Source organism: Megascapheus bottae, chromosome 6 (assembly GCF_031878675.1).
Source record: "Megascapheus bottae isolate mThoBot1 chromosome 6, mThoBot2.hap1, whole genome shotgun sequence".
Lineage (NCBI taxonomy): Eukaryota > Metazoa > Chordata > Mammalia > Rodentia > Geomyidae > Megascapheus > Megascapheus bottae.
Genome location: NC_143514.1, coordinates 34,330,202 through 34,347,142, shown reverse-complemented (window position 1 = coordinate 34,347,142; position 16,941 = coordinate 34,330,202). Strand labels below are relative to the sequence as shown.

The 16,941-nt window shown below is 32.5% G+C and overlaps 2 protein-coding genes across 2 annotated transcripts in view; one reads left to right on the top strand and one right to left on the bottom strand.

The window, feature by feature from the left end:
* Lrriq3 (leucine rich repeats and IQ motif containing 3) overlaps positions 1-9,462 on the bottom strand; it is a 64,753-nt gene extending 55,291 nt beyond the window's left edge. Inside the window, exons 1-3 of the mRNA XM_090334606.1 lie at positions 9,386-9,462; positions 3,007-3,255; positions 2,071-2,394 (exon numbers count right to left, since the gene is read on the bottom strand). Coding sequence (XP_090190732.1) covers positions 2,071-2,394; positions 3,007-3,255; positions 9,386-9,406 — 594 coding nt within the window. The 5' untranslated portion in view covers positions 9,407-9,462. The remainder of the gene's footprint in view (positions 1-2,070; positions 2,395-3,006; positions 3,256-9,385) is intronic.
* A 204-nt stretch (positions 9,463-9,666) lies between these two features.
* Positions 9,667-16,941, top strand: part of Tnni3k (TNNI3 interacting kinase) — a 262,734-nt gene continuing 255,459 nt past the window's right edge. The window contains 3 exon segments of the mRNA XM_090333972.1: positions 9,667-9,860; positions 11,311-11,478; positions 12,522-12,614. Of these exon segments, the coding sequence (XP_090190098.1) occupies positions 9,779-9,860; positions 11,311-11,478; positions 12,522-12,614 (343 nt within the window). The 5' untranslated portion in view covers positions 9,667-9,778.

The window sequence follows — 16,941 nt, the reverse complement described above, 5'->3', positions numbered from 1 at the left end:
CAATTCTTTCAAGGAATTTGCCTTTACACAGATTCAAGATACTTTCCCCACTGTTTCTTTAACTATCGCTTTTCTTTAAATTCTCTATTGTCATTGCTATAGATGTATAATAGATATTCTGGATTTGAACTCTTACTATTTATTTCTCAACATTTTCATATATTTATTCTCAACTTTACAAATTCATTGTATAAAATGTCAGCCTTCTTTTACTGAGTTTTCTATTGAGCTTGTCAACTATTCCATGGATGTGGCAGAAACTCAGGTCTTTCCTGGAGATTCCTACCATCCTATCACAGATGGGGCTTGCCATATACCAGATGGGTTCTTCTACTTATTGTAACTGTGCCTGCCCTTTGTCCTTTCCATGGAACTTATTCTGTGATTTATAGCAACTGGTTCCATCTGTCACTTGGACTATCATTACTCTCAATAAATAGGAGGATTTGAAGAATGTGTTCTAGTTTCTGGCACTTTATTAGATTTACTGTATCTGGAAAAATACTTCCATGTCATGCTTCTCTAGTTTCTCCTTTTGATTCAGTTTTCTTAGTCCCTTCAGGATATACTGAAGTACCATAAGCTGAACAACTAACAACAAAAATGGCTCTGAAATAAAAGGTAGAGTCCCCAACAAATTCAGTATCTATGCTGAATAGCTGCCTGCTATGGTTTATGGAAGAGGCCTTCCCATTGTGTTTACCCTTGATAAAGGAAGAAGCTACCATGTGTAAACCATGTGCCCAATTTTACCACAAAAAAAAAACAAAAATGAAACAGGGATCTCTCTAAAGCTTCCTTTGTGACAGCAATAAACCCTTTGATGGTTTATTCATCTATTGATGTCTCTGAGTATCTCTGAACAAGATCACATTGGAATTAAATTTCAACATGAATTGGGGATAAGGCACATGATTTTTGGGTAAGATAAAGCAAGTTTAATATTAATAAATCAAAAAAATCTTACATTAATTTTGATCTTACACAATGCTTACAAAGTAGCTCTGAGAGATAATCTAAAAGTAAATAAAAACATCCTTCACTGCTTTCTATTATTGATGCACTTTTTTCCACTTAAAATGGCTAGATTTTATTTTCCAACCATTATTATTAAAACCCCAAATTGTTAACACTAATATTACAAAATAATTAACAGCTACATGATTTAAGACATATATGCCATTATATAAAAATATTCTGTTTTGATCATTTTAAACCTCTCAATTGTGACCATTCTTCAATACATATATGTCCTTGATTTGTGATGGTTAGTAAAATTAATCTTCTGTGCATACATAGGCAAATGCTGCATAATGATTTTTTTACTTAATGATAGACAGACCACACATACAGTAATGATTTCTTAGTCATATCACCAAGTGAAATATAAGCTAAATTGTTTTAGCAAAACTATATTATGTTTTGATAATAATAAAATGACTTCATATGTCCCTTGAAATGTATTCTATTGTTAAATGAAAACCCCTATATGATTGAAATGTATTTTAAATACATCTCAATATATTTTTTCTAAAAAAATTAATTTTCTCCATAGATAAGGAGATATCACTTCTGAACTCTTAGTAACTTTTTCTCTAATATTCATGTTACAAAGAGTGTTTGTCTTGTTCTTGCTTATCCAGTAATCCATAACCTCTATGTTTCAAGTTTTATCCTTCAATTCTGACATTTTATGCCAGTGAAGATTTGATGATGCCTACCACATGATACTTATTTAAGAAATTTATTATTTGTACTCATCTACTAATATGAATTGCCTTTTGGGCATTTGAGCAATATAAAATATTTCCCACTCGAATCTTTATATACCTAAACTGAATAAATTAAAGATTTACTTCAATTAATAAAATAAAAATATTCTTTACAGCTTGGTTTACAGCTCAATAATTTTATGCCTGAGACATAAAACCCTTATCAATTTTCAGATATAAACATACTACTGATATATTCACTGATCCATATTTCATATAAATGATGAAAAACTATTAAATAGTCCCCATATAATACTTTATAAATTTACTTTAAGTGAAATTCTAAGCAGAAGATTACCTTTTTCAATGGAGGGCAGAAATTAAAGAAAAGTCTGTGGCTAAATTTTTTGAATCTCTCAGGAAGATGCCAGTTCTGAATTATTTCTTCATCAGAAATCACATGACGGTCCAATGCCTTGAGAGCCCATATACTGTTAACAAGAACATGTCTGTATCCTGGTTTAAGGCTGACTGGACAATCAAACATAGTGAGTGCAATGAGGTTTGGACAGGCAGATAACACACATACATTCTTTAACTTTGCAAACCCATTGTCATGAAGATAAAGGAGTTTGAGATTCTTTAATCCTTTCCAAAATGTGGTATCTGGGAGAGTCTTTATCTGGAATAATATTAAAGATAGTTAAACTTAGCATGTTTAAACAAATTGCATGAAAAAATAGTATGAAAGAAAAACTAGACATCTGAAATCCAGTACTTACCAATGTAACTTCCTAATTAAATGAGATATCTGCTACATGACTGTGAAAATAACATACAATGTGCACTGGAAATAAGCTGTTATTAATCGTATAATGAAATGCATAATGTATTATTTTATTCAGTGAAAAATTCTTTGGTAATAGACCACTTCTATCCTTTTCAAAACAATTTTTCTAACACAAAAAAATTAAACATGTGGGGTGTGTGGTTTAAGTGGAACTGGCTAAAGGCTTGAATTCAAATTGCAGTATGAAGGGGGAATAAGTGATCAAATTATTCTTAATTTAGACTGTAAACTTAAGAAGTAAAATGTAAAAAATATCAAACAATTCATCATTTATATATTTTTTACATTTTTCATTTTATTTATATTTTAACAGTGTATTTATAAATAGTACATATTTTGACATTTATTTTAATTTTTGTTTACATTTTAGACAATCTGCATAGAAAATGTAAGTACTTATTTTGTGTAAATTTCATTTATATGAAAACAACCATTACCATTTACCTGATTTCCATGGAGGTCAAGTTTCATTAATTTTATACAACTTTGCAATGGATAAATATCTGTAATAAAATTGTTTGAGAAAATGCATACTCTAAGAGAGATGCATGATTGCAAATTTTCCATTGATTTTAAGTGAAGGCCGTTGAATTTCACAAAAACAAAATCTTTTTGGTTTTCAACTATATTTTCATTATAGTGACTCCATTCTTCATGACTAGTTAGCTCTTTTAAGATTGTTCCATGAAACATCTAAAAAAAGAAAATGGAATAACTTCACCATATAAATAAATATGTATCTCAAAACAACATTTTTGCTGAGGTAATAAGAATAAAAATAGGCAAAAATATTAAAATTAAAGGGGAATATCCCATCCTATGGGACCTTCTGTCTCAAGATATCTAAATATCAACCACTCATGACAATATCTCACAACATGCAAACAAAACAAAATATAATGATATTGGATTGAAAACACTTAAATACATGAAAAATTAACACTGAATAAATTATTGATTAAATATAGTGATAATCATGGGAGAGGCTGAAAAATGCAGGCACAGGAAGATAAAGTGCAATACAGACCTTCCATTGGTATGATAAGGTTCATTTTCTGTTTGTTTTGGTAGTAAGGTTTGAAGTCAGTCTCACCATCAAGCACTCTAGCTCTTGAGTCATGCTCCCAGTTTTTAATGTTTCAACATATTTTTCACATAGAGTCCTACATTTTCTATGGGAATTCTTTACTATAATTTGACACCTTTCTGGATTAGCACCATTTTACCCTGCTCAGCATTAAAATGTAATGTGTGAACTTTTTTAAGTTTGAAGCTTGAGTAAACCAATTTAAAAGTTTGATATCAATGCCTTAGTAGAGCACAGATTGCATATTATACCATATTGTGTATTTCATATATAATACCATACATGATCTCTCCCATATATTGTGACTTCACATAAGGTTATATAACCTTATATTAGAACATTTAATTTATATCATGCTTTGGTAAAATAAATTACCATAATGCAAAAGAGAATGTGAAAATCTAAATCAATTTATAGTCTATTGAGACACTGACTAAATTTTATGCACTAGCCAAGGTTTAAAACTGTAATTTTCAGATTCTTATATCACTCATTAAAAGGGAGGTTTCCTGAGTCTTGTTCTATATCTACTGCACCAGAATCTTTTAGCTAAATTTGAGGATCCATTTAACAAACATTATGGGAATGTTAAGAAAGATCAACCTAAATTTCAAGTACATAACCCTTCCTAAGTCGAGTCAGGCATGAACAAATAGATAAAAGGAACTATTACAAAACTCACTAAATTATATAAGCTCTTGCATGCAGACAATATCAACACTTCATCCCATCAATTGCACTCCCTAAATAAAAATATCATGTCTTGGGGCCGGGAGTTTGGCCTAGTGGTAGAGTGCTTGCCTACCATGCACGAAGACCTGGGTTCAATTCCTCGGTACCACATACATAGAAAAAAGCTGGAAGTGGTGCTGAGGCTCAAGTGGTAGAGCTCTAGCCTTGAGAAAATCCAAGTACAGGGTTCATGCCCTGAGCTCAAGCCCAGGACTGGCAAAATAAATAAATAAATAAATAAGATGGAATATGCTAAAAAAAAATATCATGTCTTTTCAAAATCTACTTTTTTCCATTTATCCTAAGTATAGAAAATTCAAAAATGGTTTTGATAAGGACTAGTGAAAATCCATACATGAAACAGGTCAGCATCTTGATAAATAAAGAACTCTTTATTTATTACTCAACCCTTTCAGCCATCAGCAAAATGAATCATATTATGTTTTTTAGAAGTTTTTTTTGTTGGTGAGCTGTTTTATATTTAATACAAAAATTGAGTGAGGACTATCAATTTCCCATACACTCCATTTATGACCCTCTGTCTCATCTAATTTTTCATTCATCTTCCATCTGTGAGATATATTTGTTTCAAATGAAGAATCAATATTAGTGCTTTACTGGCTTACATGTTATCAAAAAGGATCACACTATGTGCTCTGTCTTCTATTGTTTTCAAAAATGTATGACATGTGTACATCATGTCTGTATTGTACAGAAGCATTATTGTATCATGTCCTAAACATTCCTATTTCACATCTCTCATTTCCAAAGACCTTGACAACTTTAATTATTTTGTTGTTGCCATAGTTTTGCCTCTTTGAGAATGCCATATAAAGGCATAGTTTTGGAGTACATAAACCTTTTATTGACATCTTTCAAATAGTATGTAGTTAAAATTTCTCTTGGTTTTTGTTTTTTTGGAAAAGGAGCTTATTTTTAAAGGTTGAATAACATTTCATTTTAGGGATGAACCATCGTTTTGTAATCAATTTACCTACAGAAATATCTTTGGTGATTCAATGTTTGGAAAATACAAATAAAGTTGCTATAAGATTTTTTATGTGGAAATTTAGTTTGAAATTAATTTGGATAACTATCAAAGAAATTCCTCTTATTGAATACCATATCGTTTATTTTCTGAGAAACTGCCATTGTCTCCTATACTGGCTATGTAATTGCATTTTTTAGCAATAAATGTAAAAAATTATTATTCACATCCTCAGCAGATTTGGTGTAGAAGTATTTTGTATTCTGCTATACAAGTAAGTGGTTAGTAGCATACTATGGCTTCAATTTAAAATTCCTAATGACCTATGATGTTAAACATGTTTTTACATGCTAAACTGTCATTGTATGTCTTCCTTGTAAGGTTTCTAATAAGATCTTCCACGTAGTTTTTTAAAATTGGATCACTTTGTTATTTTTGAGATTAAGTACCTTTATTACTTTGGATGTCATATTTGTGCTTCACAACTCATTTCTCTTAACCTACTGCTTGCCTTTGCATTTCATTTTCTTATATTTTACAACTCATAAAATCCGATGACCTTGGACAATCAACATCCTTTCACAGGGAACATGAGAGACCCACTTCTTTACATGCATTTAAAGTGATCTTCTATTATCTATCTATGCAACAATGTACACTCACATGTGTCTACATATGTATAATCATATATAACTATACATAGCAATAATAAAATTATATGCCTTTTTCTTCAAAAATTATTTCTAACACTAATGATTTGATCTCAGTCTTCTTGCAAATTTCTTCATATCAAATACAACCTTATTCCTGGCACTATTTTCAAGCATTCTGATATTTACTCAGTAAAATTATTAATGTCTATACCTTATCAATCATAAAAAAATTATTTTAAATTGTCTTTCATAAAAAGGGATTGTTGTATTATTATTATTACTGTGCTACAATAATTATGATAATACTTTAATCAATTCACTAAAGTGTCTGGGTAAATGATATTTAATCTGAATATTTCAGTGATCTATTACTAGAATTATTCATGATACACATTTAAATATTTGTGAGTTTCTTAACATATAATGAATACAAATTTAATATAATATATAATACATGATAGTATAGTTGTCTAAAAATTGATTTAAAAATAATATTCTATACTTATATAAAGCATTCATATGTAGTTACAAGAATAAAATTTACAGCCTTTTAAGTTTAAATGATACTTATTATAATTGATAATTGTAATGCATCTCATCTATCATACCGTGTCCCCAAAATTTTGCATATGTGAACTTTGCTTTCTACATCAAATGAATAATAAATGGTTAGAAATTTATTCGGTTGTTTATCTTTTTGTCAGTATGACATAAATTGTAAGGGACAAATATTGAATTATACAAATCCTAATTTCAAATCATTTTAATATAACTTAATTCAATGCTTTTATTTGCATTTTATACAGGTACTTTTATCTTTATAAAAAGGTATTTCTTATAAGTAAAAAAAATCTGCAAGAATTAAAAACATATATTTAAAGAGATAGTAATCCAAATTTGAGATAATCTTCATTATAACTCAATGCTATTTTTTTTTTTGCCAGTCCTGGGCTTGAGCTCAGGGCCTGAGCACTGTCCTTGGACTTTCTCAATGCCAGAGCTCTACCACTTGAGCGTCAGCACCACTTCCGGCTTTTTTCTATGTATGTGGTACTGAGGAATCAAACCCAGGTCTTCGTGCATGCTAGGCAAACACTGTACCACTTGGCCAAACTCCCAGCCCCATCAATGTTACTTTTTTATTTGTACCACTGCATATATATTTTACTTTTAATAAAAAGGACTATATATTATATTATCAGCAAAAAATGTATATGAGCTAAATACCAGAGTATTCAGAATGAGTATTATAAGAATTTTTTTAAAGGAAAACCTCTAAGTTATCTAATTCTTAATATTTTAAAACAAGTTCTCAAAGAAAAATGTGAATTAACTCTTGATAAGGAAAAACAGACAATATTAATATAGTGATTTTAATTTAATTCAGTGATTTAAATTCTTAAAATTAATAGTGATTCTTAATTAAATATGATAAACTCCTCTTGTGTGATGTTATATGTCAAATTCTTGATGAAATTCTCTTAGAAACCAATATGTCCTGAACAAAGTTACCATAAAAGTAAGGTCAGATTTGTTTGGGTGTAGATAGATATACAAAATGGGAAAGGTGCTCAGTTTAGACCATGTCAGTGCTCCATGTGAAGAAAGTATGCTTGGGTTTTTAGCAAGTCCAGAGAGTGAAAACTAATATAAATCTGAGTGATTGTAAATTGTGTACATCCAAAGCAAGATCTTCTATCAAGAAGCAAACTGCCCAGTCTGGTCTTTCTCAAACTATATGAGATACTGTAAGATTAAAGAGAATTTTTCCTTCTGCCTTTATTTTTGACAGTGTCTATGTGACAATTTAATATCTGTCAGCAAAATCTCTAATGCTCACATAAAAGTTTTTACTGTTTTTGTGGAACATTCTACAGTCATTTTTAGTTTTGTGTTATCCTTCAGGAAGTTCTTATGGATCTGACATTTAGTTATTACTTATATTTCTGTACCATTCCCACATCTCAAACTAATGAGTTTAGCTAAATTCCTATTAAAGTGCATGCAACTTGAGATGTAGAAACTTGTTTTCTTAATGTTTTGGTTAATTGAAGAAAAATAGGTTTCCATCACAAGAACCAGAACGAAGTCGGACTTCAGTAACTATTACTTTTCTAAATATATCTATATTTTCATTTCTTCAGAAACAGAACTTCTTGAGAGATAATAATAACGTATAAAAGTCTTCTAAGTACATGAAAACATTTGTCTTCAACTAAGTAGAAATTCCTTAAGCTTCAGCCTCATTTGAAATTTCTTCAGACCAGTATTCAGTCTCTTATAAAATATAAATATATCAAATAGTTTAAGAGGTTCAACAAATTCTCTTCGAATCTGCTAACTTAAAAAACATGGTATCATCTTATTATCTCTGGAAAGTCTATAGGCTTAGTTCAAGTGAGCAGTTCTTGTGTTGACTAAAGCTTATCTCATGAGCATTTATGGAACTGGCCCACTGAGGGTGGTTTGTTCACATGTCTGATGCAGGGACATGTAAGAGGCAAGTATGGCTGATGTAGGTCAATACCATTTTAGGACCTCTCCATTTTGACTTGGCTTCAGTGTTATCTACCTGTGTGTAGGTGTCTGTAAATGAAGCATCCACTCAATTCAGAGTGTAAAAGAGGACCCCCTGTCAAGTTTTTTAGGTTTTTTTTCCTGATGCGAAAATTCTAGTTTCATTGTAATTTTTACATGACTGTGTCATTGTTTCTGTGTGTGTGTGTGTGTGTGTGTGTGTGTGTTTACTTACAAACAGTACACCTGTAGGGCCTTGACTGTCTATGCATCTGAAAAAGACTAAGGAAGGCTTTTCAAATTTCAAAAACCCTATAAACTGGTTAGAAGAATTCCATATTTTGGACTGAAATATCTTTCTAAAACCCTGGTTCACCTATATTCTGGTTTGTTTATAAAGTATGTAATGCCTTAAGGAAACGACTAATCCCTCTGATTCCATTGTCTTATGCATAAAGATGAAGTTATGCATAAAGATGAAGGAGCAGCGGTCATTATAAACCTGCTGTTCTCCAAGAGAAATAACTACAGTTACTTAATGAAAATATATCCTCAAAGACTGACTTATTGGATATTTTCGACTAATACGCACATAGAAAAGAAAGTCAGAAATACAAAACGCTAATATTGCAGAAGTGACTGCTATACTTGAGGTGGGGCAGGGTTGGGGGGGGGAGGTGGTAGGTGGCTTATTGTCTGAAGTTTCAAGGGCGTGACATCAACTGCCTAGATTGCCTGGAGCTGGGCTGGGGAGACTGACAGCTCTGAATGAAAGGCTGTGACAGGACCTTCTTAGGGGACTGCTCTGGACTTGAACAAACCTCCACTTGTGCACGCATGAATCACCTTTGTAGAGAAAGCTGACATCCGGGTGGTGGGTTCATCTTCCCCCTAACAGGTTCCAACCCCTGTCTCTCCCGATCTGAACCACTCACCGGGTCTACCGGGCTGGGAGGCCTTGCGAGCTGGAAAAACGGCAGCCCGGACCCTGCCCTGTGCCACAAATCTCTAGGTGGCCATCTGCTCTCGAGTCCTCCGTTGCTAAGGAAACGGGACAAGCAACAACCTCAACCCTATCCGGACTCCCCTGCATCCGTGAACGTGTTGGGGGCGGGGCCTAGCCACCTCCAGGGCGCCGGCAGGGGCGGGGCCGGGAGGTCAGGGTTGGCGGGCCTCGCCAGAGCCAGCGCGCCTGCGCACAAGCAGACTGCACTGCTCGCCCTCCCGGAAGGTGGAGGCATGGCGGCTGCTAGGGTCCTGCCAAGTGTCTCTCTACGGGAAGCCACCCAACGAAAACTGAGGAAGTTTTCAGAACTAAGAGGTACCCTAGGAGGAAGCGAACTCTCCCGGGCAGCGAAGAAGGGAGGGGTCCTCACGTACCCCGCAGCTGGCTGCGTGTCTGCCCGCTCCCTACAGGCCTCGGACGCTGGCCCAGCTGTGTCCCCTGTGCTCCTGGCTTGATCCGAGAGAGCAGGGGAGAAAAGGGAAAGAGAGAACATGGCTGCTCTCTGACTGACTGGCGAAGCCCTGCACTTGTTGTGTTGTTGGGTTCGCTCGTTGAGGAAAGTCGTTTCCAGAGTAGATCTGATTTTGTTCAGCTCAGCCTCAACGCCCCCCCCCCCGCCCCCTTCTCCAGCTCACCAGTTTAAACTCTTAACTGAGAGGAGCAAATCAGTACATGGGGAAGATAGACTTAAAATTAAGTGAAAGTTAAGTATGAACAAAACAGGGTATGTTACTATTTCCTGTACACCTGTACAGCTATCTAGTAATATATTTATATATGTGCATAGTAGTATATTTATATATATGCATATATATGTATATTCCATTATATCTGTCTGTGCAGATTTGAGAAACAGCGAAACATAACAATAAAATATATAATACTCGCCAGAAATGAAGCATGTATATTTATAAATGAACACTGAAGCAGTGGGTCTTAGTTTGAATCTTTCTTAGGCAAGATAGGCTAACTGGTTCTGATAAAAAAAAATGATTTTGAAAGCTGAACATGTACTTGTTACTTTTTCTGTATATACTTAAGAATTGAGTTAGATTGCTTTTTGTCAAGAAATACAACGTTTAAATTTTGAAGAGAAATTTTAGAACATAATGTTGAAGAACAAAAGGGAAGAAGTTTGAGAACAATCATTAGAACTATTTGAATAATACCAACAAAGTATAACAAGATACATTTTTGAAGATGATAATAAATGGCATAATTCTGGACTTTCTTTTAAAGTAGGCAAACCTTTAATAGAGGATTCTTTTTTTTTGATGGATCCATTGTTAATTATTTTTTTTTAATTGTTGGGTAGTTGATATACAGAGGGGTCACAGTTATATGAATCTCAGGTACCATCGCTATAATTCTTTTTTTTTTTTATTGTTGGGATAATGTATGGAGGGTTTACAGTTACATTCTTCACAGAGTAGTTACGTTACTTCTCACACTTTGATACCCCCTCATGTTTTTCTCCCTGTTTCCTTCCTAAACCCTTCCCAATCTTCTTGTTTTCTCCCCCTACCTTTTCCAATTTCAAATAAATAAACATATATACAGTATACCCGGTAACAAAGTCAGATACAGTAACAATATGAGATAAATCATAAGGGAAAAAAAAGAGAAGAAGAATAACATAGTACATTAAGAATAACAATCCTACAAGATAAAGCTTTTGTTTCCATATCCTAGATATCCTTTCATTTAGTCTCATCCTATATTACCTTATGTTTATACTTACTATATTCCTACTTTTCCTAACTAGGAAAACCTGTGTCACCTGGAGAATTTTGGGACATAATTGCAATAACAGCAGCAGATAAAAAGCAGGAACTTGCTTATAGGCAACAACTATCAGAAAAGCTGAAAAGAAATGAATTACCCCTTGGAGTTCAATATCATGTTTTCGTGGATCCTGCAGGAGCCAAAATTGGTATGAATTTTATGGAGGTGTATTCCATAGTTTCTAGGAATAAGATTAACTAAAGACAACCTTGCTTGAGAGTTTATTAACTGGATAAATCCAGTCATGGCCTTTACAGACCTTAAAATCGGAATGTCGATTGACTTTTTATTTAGAATGACAAAAGACATAGAAAGTACTCTTAGCCTGTGATTTTTCAGTGTTCAGCTTCCAGAATGTTGTTTAAAAGAACATGTTATTAACTTTAGAACAATTTAAGATTGAAGAAAGAACCTACCTACCTACCTACATACATACATATGTATGTATGGCCTCTCAGGATTAGAAGCAAGCAGTCTACAAATGAACTTAGTCCAAGGTCTTAAGTACCTTAGAATATTTATCTGAAAAGTCTCACTTAAGTGTACTCTGTCCTTTGACTCTCCATTATAAATAAAATGCTATTTTCCCAAAGGTTTAAAACTGCACATCTTCATACAAAGATTGAATATATGTATATGACATTAGCATTGTTTTGATTAGCCTCTAATGTTTAATTCTCTCAGTTATTCCCATTGTATAGGTACAGTTCTGAGGTACAGAAAATTAACAATTGTTAAGTTTAACTTAACAACAACTGTTAAGTTTAATAGTAAGCATACTATTGGTGTGATAGTTAATATTATATTACTATTATTCTTAAGTAGTTGTTGGTAGTTGTATTTAATTTTTTAAAATATTTTTAAAAATCTAATTTGTACACTTGGTTGTATCATACATACAAGAGAATTATTTAAATGGTTTTATGATTTATAACTATTTCAATATGTATAATTAAAATTCTTATGCACTAATATATTAATAATTTGGAGAGAATATTAACAGATCACTTATTAGGGGCATTTATTTGTATTTATTTTTTCCTTGTTGTAAGATGTATTGATTTCATTCTTTTGCTTCTATCCATTTAATTATAGACAAAATCCATAAATTATTGTATCTATACTTACTCTCATTACAAAAGCTCTGTAGATTTCTATGAAACCAATTATTCTTTTTAATTTACCTTAAAGGAAATGGAGGATCCACACTCTGTGCTCTTCAAAGTTTGGAAAAGCTATATGGAGATAAATGGAAATCTTTTACTATTCTATTAATTCACTCTGGTAAAGTTATATTAATTTACATTTTCTTTTTAGTACTTTTGAAAATCTCTACTTTTTAGAAAAGTGCTTTAAGGATATTTCTCTTTGGAAACTTCATCTTTTTCTTGCTACTTTCAGGTTGTAAGAAATGTAAATATTTTTACAAAATTTATTTTTACAATAACCAATCATATACATTATCAGATATTGTTTTGTTTTTGGTATGCATGCAGAAAATTGTTTTTTCTAAATACAAATTTTTATCTAATTTGAAGGTTTCTCAAAATTTCTTTAGGAGGGATTCTTCCTATGTGATAAGGTTGGTTTAACACTCTTATTAGACTTGCTGAAGCCTTCAGTAGTCAAAGGCTGCACTATTTAACAGTTTGAAAAGATGATTGGGAAGGGGTGGGGAGAGGGAAAGGGGGACAAACACATGAGAAAGGATATCAAGGTTTGAGATATAATGCACCCATTACCTAACAAATGTAACTGTAACCTCTCTATACATTTACCCCACAATAAAAACTAAAAATGAAAAAAGTGACAAAATACAAAATTGAAAAGTAAATATGTAACTGGAAAACAAATATATGAGAGAGCATGTTAAAATGGAAAAATGAGAGGTCAAAACTGTAGAATAAGGGGTAGTATTTTAAATTGAATATATTCAGACAAATCCAAATTTTGGTTACTTGTTGATTTTCTCTGTATGCTAGATGAAAATTTGAGGTACAGAAAGTTTAATATGCCTACTGATGAAAACTTTTTCATGGAGTCACAAGTCTAGGGACATATATTATGGAATCACTATTCTATCGTCCTTTACTACTTTTAGAATTTATATATAGCACCATCATTCATTGAAAAGATAATGTCAATATATACAAGTTCTGCTTTCAAAACTAACTGAAAATGTAGAACAGTTTCATCTATTATTTTATTCTAGAAACATATCATATTACCAACTTGTTAGAAAGTTAAATTAGACATCAGAAAATATAACTGGAAGTATAGTGGGTCCCTGTCCTCATGGGTAAAAAATACTTAAAAAAACAAAACAAACAAAAAAAAACAATAAAATGGGCCTGTACTGAACATGTACTGGCATTTTTCATTATTTTCTAAATAGCACAATGTAACTGAGATGTAATTGAGATATCCTTTCATTATGTAAAGTATTTTAAATAATGTAGACATTCAACTATCCAGGTATATTTGCAAGTATGTAGTTTATATACAGTCTATTCCATTTCATATAGGTAATTTATATTCCTCAGATTTTAAATTCCATGTAGAACCTTGAAACACCAAATCTGTGGGTATTGAAGAATTGCTAGGGGACCATTTTAATGCTAACTTTACTATTGTTTAGTCTTTGAAAAGGAAAAAAAAATACTTCTTAATAACTCTCATTTGTTGAACAATATGCTATGTTTGAAGTACTTTATATGTATTGTTGACCATTGATCTCCTAAAACATGTGAAAGTAGATATTATTCTACATTTGCAACTGGTGAGTAATTCCAAGACAAAAAAGTGGAGAACCAGTATGATTTCATGTTTACTTAACACTTTGGATAGTATGTCTTTCATTATTATTTGTTTCAAGACATGAATTATATTTAAGAGAACATACTTTTTCCCTCCATCCTGTGAGGTGGGGGCTGGTAAACTCAGGGTCTAGGCACTGTCCCCGAGTCTCTTTGTGCTCAAGCATAGCACTCTACCACTTGAGCTATAGCACCACTTTGGCTGTTTCAGTGTAATTTAATTGAGATAAGAGGCTCATGGACTTAAGTGCTTGTGCTCTTAGTTTCCTGAGTAGCTAGGATTACAGGACTGAGCCACTGGTGCCTGGTGAGAACACACTTTTCAAAGAAAAAGTTATGCTTTACACAGAAAAAGCCCATTTAAATGAGAAGCAAGTATAGATTTTAAAATATTCTTAAATAAATTTCCCTTTGTTTTCTTTAAATCAGTGTAATAATTTGAAGGAAGACACTTCATCTGGAAAGTTTTAGTAGAAAATTATATTTTAAATATTGTTGCTCTAGTACCTTTTATATAACTTCTTTCTATGAAGTAAATGCTTAGTATCCTAGGGTATATATACATGATTGAGACTTTGTGACTTTTAGGCTGTAGTCCTTTAATTTTTACACAAGTGGTGTAAAATAATCCACAAGGAATATAGATCATTAGGTTTCCTTTCTAAAATAGAATCTTCAAAACTGCATTATTACTTGAAATTATTATAGGAGAGTTGTTCTTTTAATCTTTAATATAGATTTTGTTATTCTTAAACCTTGGTAACATATATATTATACAGTGAATTTTTTTGAGATATTTTGCATTGTTACTGATAACCACACTTTAAAAAATCTTAAAAATGTATTTTTAAACTGTTATTTAAAATTTCTTTCTAGGTGGCTATAGTCAACGGCTTCCAAATGCAAGTGCTCTGGGGAAAATTTTCACTGCTTTGCCACTTGGTAACCCCATTTATCAGATGTTGGAATTAAAATTAGCCATGTACATTGACTTCCCCCCACACATGAATCCTGGGATTTTGGTTACCTGTGCAGATGATATTGAATTATATAGTATTGGAGAATCAGAATTTATTAGGTTTGACAAACCTGGCTTTACTGCATTAGCTCACCCTTCTAGTTTGACTGTAGGTACTACACATGGAGTATTTGTCTTGGATTCTCCCAATTGTTTAAAACATAAAGCTCTTGAATACAGATGTTGCTACCGCTTCCTTCATAAACCCAGCATAGAAAAGATGCATCAATTTAATGCTGTGTGTAAACCTGGAGATTTCAGTCAACAGGATTTTGATGGAGGTGACACTGCCTATCTTCATTTAGATTCTGAATTTGTTTACACAGATAGCCTCTTTTATATGGATTATAAATCAGCACAGAAGTTACTTGCTTTTTATGAACAAATAGGCACACTGACGTGTGAAGTAGATGCCTATGGGGATTTTCTACAAGCACTGGGACCTGACGCTACTATTGAGTACACCAGAGATACATCAAACGTCACTAAAGAAGAGTCAGAGTTGGTAGATGTGAGACAAAAAATATTTCATCTTCTTAAAGGAACACCATTAAATGTTGTTATTCTTAACAACTCCAAGTTTTACCACATTGGAACGACCGAAGAATATCTGTTTCATTTTACTTCAGATAGTAGTTTGAAGTCTGAGCTTGGCTTAGAATCCATAGCTTTCAGCATCACTCCAGATATTCCAGAAGGTTCTGCTGAAAGAACCTGTGTCATTCAAAGTATATTGGACTCAAGCTTTTCTGTGGCACCTGGCTCAGTTATAGAGTATTCCAGATTGGAGCCTGATGTGTCCGTCGGGGAAAACTGCATTGTTAGCAATTCATATATTGTAACCAAAGCTGTTCTGCCTGCTTACTCATTTTTGAGTTCTCTAAGCTTGAGGATAAATGGACACTTAAAGTATTCAACTATGACATTTGGAGTGCAAGACAACTTGAAAAAGAAAGTGAAAACATTGCTTGATATAAAGTCCCTTCAATTCTTTGGAGTCTGTTTTCTATCATGTTTACATACTTGGAATCTTAAAGTTACAGAGGAACTGTTTTCAGGAAATAAGGCATGCTTTAGTTTGTGGACTGCTCGCATTTTTCCAATATGCTCTTCTTTGAGTGACTCAGTTACAATGTCACTGAAGATGTTAAATGCTGTGCAGAATAATTCATCATTCAACTTGAGTAGCTTTCAGCGGTTGTCCATTGAAGAAATGCTTGTTTACAAAGATGTAGAAGACATGATAGCTCATAGGGAGAAAATTTTTCTAGAAGTCAGTATAAATAAGGAACACTTTAATTAGGAGCTATCTTAAATATACATTTAAATACATAGTTTGCCTTTCATTAAACAGGAGTGCAAATGCATATAGTTTCTGTATTTTGTTTCAGTAAAATAATGAGCATTGTATTAACATAAATGTTAATACAATAGTTATGAAGTTACATCTTCATTACAAAAATACAAATAACCATTTCTGATAGAATAATATTTCAAAGCTATTTAGAAAATGGGTAAGTTTTTGCTGTTTTAATTTTCTTTTTAATAAGGATGGATTTGTGGAGTATTGTTCCCAAAAGTACTAGATTTAAAGGCGATTTTCTAAATATACTTTAGAGGTTACTTTTGTCTTTGAGGTCTAATTCTAGTAAAATTCTGATGTGGTTCTGAATTTATTCACTAACGAAAATGACATCCTATACGGTCTTCTGTGTACTATAGTGATACTGTAGTAATGCATTTTAGAAGCAAATCATAGCTGATAATAGTAAAGCAA